Source organism: Perkinsus marinus (assembly GCF_000006405.1).
Source record: "Perkinsus marinus ATCC 50983 genomic scaffold scf_1104296953356, whole genome shotgun sequence".
Lineage (NCBI taxonomy): Eukaryota > Perkinsozoa > Perkinsida > Perkinsidae > Perkinsus > Perkinsus marinus.
This window is the reverse complement of record NW_003208486.1, coordinates 49,853-54,433: the sequence shown is the minus strand read 5'-3', so window position 1 is coordinate 54,433 and position 4,581 is coordinate 49,853. Positions and strand designations below refer to the sequence as shown.

Below are 4,581 nucleotides of genomic sequence, written 5' to 3'. Positions count from 1 at the left end.
GGCTAGGAACACATTCTTCGGACAGTTTCCCATGTAAATGTCATCATCACATTGGCAACATGTTCCTCATTGTTATCAAACTCTGAGGGACGTCATCTCTCAAAGCTAGATGGGTCCATGCTTGGTAGTCTCCTGCTATGAACGCGGGGCTTGGTGAACCTTAGATGTGTCTCCTCCTAGTCGTCCTCTGAGGCCCCTAGTCTGCAATACGCCATCCAGCATATCTCAGATACGAATTCAGGCATGCCATCTGCAAGCATCAGCTCGCACTACGACGCGAGCTGCATTTAAAGGACCACAACGTACCAGTGTTGCCTATCGTCGGCCACAGCATTTACCTACTTGTATCTTGGATCCCCGGCTCGTGGAGTGATACCATCCCTCGGTCGCATCGCAACAAAAGGGGGGAGGGGGTAGAGAGCTGTTCATGCGCCCAAGACGATTGTCGTAACTCACTAATACTCATTTCATCCACCTTCATTCACGAGTGAAGACTTGGTTAGGGCGGAGTCAATGGCCAGGATATAGATCAGCTCCATGTTGTTATCACCAATGACAACGGAGAGACATTCAGTCAAGTTCCACAGCACCTGGGCTAATGAGCCTCCCACTGAAGCGGAGAAGGCTAAGGTAGTGCATCCCACCGCTCCTGGCCTCAACGTGGGTTCAGGTGAAATCAGAGCGGGCCCTTATGCGAGCCGTCCTTGCTGGGAATAAGGTGGCAGTAGAGGCCGCTATTGAGGAACTACCACGGAACGGTGGTGATATTAATGCTGAGGGCTCAGGAGGTACTGGCAGTAGGAACCTACACAGCATCATTGTTTGTCTCCAGGATGTACAGCGCTGCATGCGGCAGCCTCCTTGACTGACGAGGACTGCTCCCTCTACCTATGCGGTCTCCTGTTAGACCATGATGCCGATCTAGAGGCAGAAAACAGTCTCAGTAATAATTTCCAGCGGTCTCTGTTAATCGAGTCATTCGGGTGCGTCCAGACTTCACGCCTCTTATGACCGCTTGTCTCGCGGGCAACCCCAAGGTGGTCACTTTCTTCCTAAGTAAGGGCGCTAACATCAACGCCAGTAGCAGGAAAGGAAAGATGCCCTTAGCCATCGCCGAGGAAGCCGGTAAGACAGATAGAGGCGACCTTACATCAGAGAGGGGTCTTCCTGTTTTAGGTCACCAAGCGGTCGTCGAAGCCCTACAGAGTGCTTTGTGATGCTACTATTTGTATCTTCAGCAGAATCCATCATAAATTCAGTATCATCCCCACCCATCTCCATGAAAATTGTGTAGTGTATTCTAGTGAGGTGTTGAATAGGGAGTTACATGCTGGTGGTCGAGGCCTACCGAACCCCTCTCCTTCTCTGACTACAGTAGCCTGATGGTTGCCGAGCTCGAACGGTCATGTATCATCATCAACACTGTAGTAGAGTCCTCACCCAGGCGCTTCTTCCCACCAAACGTTGATGGAAGTTTCTATACCAACGATCTCCGAGTTGCGGAGACGTACTGAGGACCTCGAACGAAGACACAGGGAGGGGCTACTCAGATCTCGGTAGTCATCCTGTCGCTGGTCAAATATGGTTGGAAGCTCTTCCTCTTTTTTCAAGGCGGCCGCGATATCACTCCCCTCGTCGTGACGACAGAGTTCTAACCTTCCTGCCCATTAAGGAGGCCGTAGATCGAGAGGTTCCCAGCAGACAACGTTTGGAGGAAGAAATCGACCGTCTCACGTCCGACTGCCACAAGCTGCGGAGATATTTGAATATTCTGGCCCGAAGACGGGAGGATAACTCCTATGAGGTGGGTCCTGCTACTGGGCTCGCACGGATTCTGTTGGTCTCGGGTGAGATGGACTTCCTCAATCTCGACAGCTAGGCGGCTTCGGAAGACTCAGTAGAGGGTAGAGTGCGGCTCGTCCAAAGGCAGCTACTCCGTGAGGAACTCACACGGATGAAGAAGGCCCTCCAGGGGCATTTGGGGAGGGGTCACCGATGGGCCGATGAGGCAGACATGGCTCAGAGTAGGAGGAAAAATCGGTAGACTGGAATTCAGGCGGTCAGGCAATTTGCATCTTCGTGCTATTGTCTTCGGTGGCTCTGCTACTCCCTGCTAGATAGTTGGGCACTTTGTGGAGCTGTGACCCGTGCTGCCGTGTCCGGTAGAGGCCTTCTAGCAGTACTCCTGCTTTCGGTAGGTATAGTGCTCGACCTTGACAGGCGCATTGAAAGCATCTCCAACGGGCCTCCCGGTATTGTGAGTGAGATCGATCGAAGGACGCTTCTCGTGGAGAGAGATGCCCAGGTATGGCCTTCTACAACTAACACATATCCTTTGTTGAGGCAGTCAGGTAGCTGCGGCTGCAACTGCCGAGGAGCACATGTTGGCAGCTGCGCTGGTATGCCGTGAGCTGCAGGTTCGAGTAGCAGTGAGTGGCGTAGTATGCGCTGTCTCCATCGACCTTCACTAGAAGGTACTCAAGCATTGGCTCGCCAGCAGTAAGCCTTCGCCTAAGTCATCCCGCACGGGCTTGAAGCTGGACGTGGATGAGGAGTTGGTAGTCGAGTTACTGAAGGTATGAGCCCTCCAAGCCATATCACACCTCCGTGAAGGTTGCCAGCAGGTGCGGTCCAAGGAGCTGGGGACAGCGAGGGCAGACTTACTCAGACTAGACTCTACCGGCATCCTCAGTGGGTGCTCGGAGCGAGCCAGTGATCCAACGTGACAGCCACAGAATCGCCACGTAGCATCAGGACCTGCCCATGTCGGGAAGACGCATGTACTCAAACCGTCTCATTGCCTCTCGCTGCATCTAGCGTTGTCCAAATTGATGCCAACGAGGGTTCGATGTGCCAAGCTTCATCGCGGTTGGGGGAGAGTGAGTGATCATTGTGAACGAAATTCACATATTGGGCTCTTGTGAGACTATAGCTACTCATGTGGCATGTCTATATTCACATATCGGATTTTATACTTTTCTGCCTTCATTTGCATGCTCTATATCTATCTTTACATGGCATATCTGGTCATGCCGATGAAATTAGTCTTCTTATCGTGGGCGGCTGTGAAATTATTGTATTGAGCATATCTTGAGGTTGTGGCATAGCCGCCCCGTCTGAAGAAATTGATTGTATTGGAGCATATCTTGGGGTTGTGGCATAGCCGCCCCGCCTTCCAGCATTGATCTGTATTTGTTTTAAGCTTCCCTTCTGCATCATGCCTACTACTGTCGGGTCAGTGCGTAGTAGTAACATCGGGGCAGCGGCGGTGGCGGCGGCGAGTGGGGAGTTCCTCAGTCTACTCGGCATTAGATCCCCAACTTTTCTCGATGATGCCCATCGCCCATTTGGAGGGAGGCTAGTCTGGTCACGTAACGACGACCGTCACTATCATGGGGTTGACTTGGTCATTGGTCGGGATGGGTTCACTGTTCGGGAGATACCCGTCGGGCACGAGGCGCCGTTGGAGATACGGAGGTCTCTGCGCGGCTATGTCACCACGAAGCAGCTCGGCGCCGCGCTACTTAACTCTCCTTTTGTACAGCTGACTGTGCAGAAGTACCTTGTGGAAACTCAAAGTGTTGTTCAATTGTTGGCCCATCACGCCGAATGCGCTCCCGAAGACATATCCTACGCCGGCCGGAAGGACAAACATGCTGATACCACTCAGCTAATCACAATGCCACAGGAGGCTTTCCTGAGGTTTTTCCGCAAACATCGTCAACTCCGGCTACCTTTTCGGATCGGGGACCCTTTAGGAGTAGAGAGAGCACTCAAGTTGAGTGATCTTAGCGGCAACTACTTTCGCCTGGTGTTCACCGGCGATTCCCGAGTTATAGAGAGTGAGGCACACGATGCGGCTTTAGCTCGAATCGCCGAAGGAGGTTTTGTCAACTATTTCGGGCCTCAAAGGTTCGGGTCGCCAAGGTACATGACTCCTGTAGTAGGTTGGCATTTGAATACGGGTAGGGTGGAAGAAGCAGTGGTGGCTCTCCTGGCGAGCCAGGGGGAACCCTCCCGGAACGACGTTTCGAAGAAGATCCTCGGAAAGAACTTCAAATCGCTTCAAAGGAATCTCCCTGAGGATGTTTCCTCGAGAGATGATCACGACTTGATCGAAGCGATTGTGAAATACCCGAAGAGACTGTGGCGGACTAAAATACCAGCGTCACTATGGAGCACTTACAATAACGCTTTCGAATCTCTGCTGTGGAATTACGTTGTGAGTACGAGGATTGAACGCTATGGCATGAAAGGTGTCGCTGGTGATCTATGGTTAGATGAGAGTGGGAAAGTCGCTATTCTCTCGTCAACATCGCCAGAAGTCCCAGATCTCAGTAAGGTGGTCCTACCAGTGCCCTCCAGATTTGGTATCCGTCCTGACAATTTGATAGGGGATTTTATATTAACTTCGACAGTGAGGTTGGGAGTGAAGGAGGACGCTCTCAGACACCGTGGTCGTTTTCGGTCACTCCTGGTTAGACCACAGAATTTGACATGGGAGCGGCGACAAGGAAGATTGTCGGTTGCATTCATCCTTCCGCCCGGGTGCTTCGCGACTTCGCTCGTACGAGAGTGGCT

At 52.2% G+C, this 4,581-nt stretch overlaps 5 protein-coding genes across 5 annotated transcripts in view; all 5 read left to right on the top strand.

The window, feature by feature from the left end:
• Positions 1-37, top strand: part of Pmar_PMAR002723 (5'-3' exoribonuclease, putative) — a gene marked incomplete at both ends in the record, with an annotated part of 2,155 nt that extends 2,118 nt beyond the window's left edge. The window contains one exon of the mRNA XM_002776485.1: positions 1-37. This exon is cut by the window's left edge and continues 4 nt beyond it. Coding sequence (XP_002776531.1) covers positions 1-37 — 37 coding nt within the window.
• Positions 38-552: 515 nt separating this feature from the next.
• Pmar_PMAR002722 (ankyrin repeat domain containing protein) lies at positions 553-1,217 on the top strand (the record flags this gene model as incomplete). The annotated part of the gene is made up of 4 exons (XM_002776484.1): positions 553-630; positions 671-788; positions 994-1,125; positions 1,177-1,217. The coding sequence occupies 4 exons, from the start codon at positions 553-555 to the stop codon at positions 1,215-1,217; spliced, it is 369 nt and encodes a 122-aa protein (XP_002776530.1).
• Positions 1,218-1,954: 737 nt separating this feature from the next.
• On the top strand, positions 1,955-2,471 carry Pmar_PMAR002721 (hypothetical protein; the record flags this gene model as incomplete). Its single annotated transcript, XM_002776483.1, has 3 exons — positions 1,955-2,024; positions 2,199-2,305; positions 2,352-2,471. The coding sequence occupies 3 exons, from the start codon at positions 1,955-1,957 to the stop codon at positions 2,469-2,471; spliced, it is 297 nt and encodes a 98-aa protein (XP_002776529.1).
• A 986-nt stretch (positions 2,472-3,457) lies between these two features.
• Positions 3,458-3,985, top strand: Pmar_PMAR002720 (tRNA pseudouridine synthase D, putative; the record flags this gene model as incomplete). Its single annotated transcript, XM_002776482.1, has 1 exon — positions 3,458-3,985. A coding segment is annotated over one exon (528 nt), but the record flags the coding sequence as incomplete, so codon positions are not given.
• Positions 3,986-4,497: 512 nt separating this feature from the next.
• The window catches only part of Pmar_PMAR002719 (hypothetical protein), a gene marked incomplete at both ends in the record, with an annotated part of 216 nt that continues 132 nt past the window's right edge, over positions 4,498-4,581 (top strand). Inside the window, one exon of the mRNA XM_002776481.1 lies at positions 4,498-4,581. Coding sequence (XP_002776527.1) covers positions 4,498-4,581 — 84 coding nt within the window.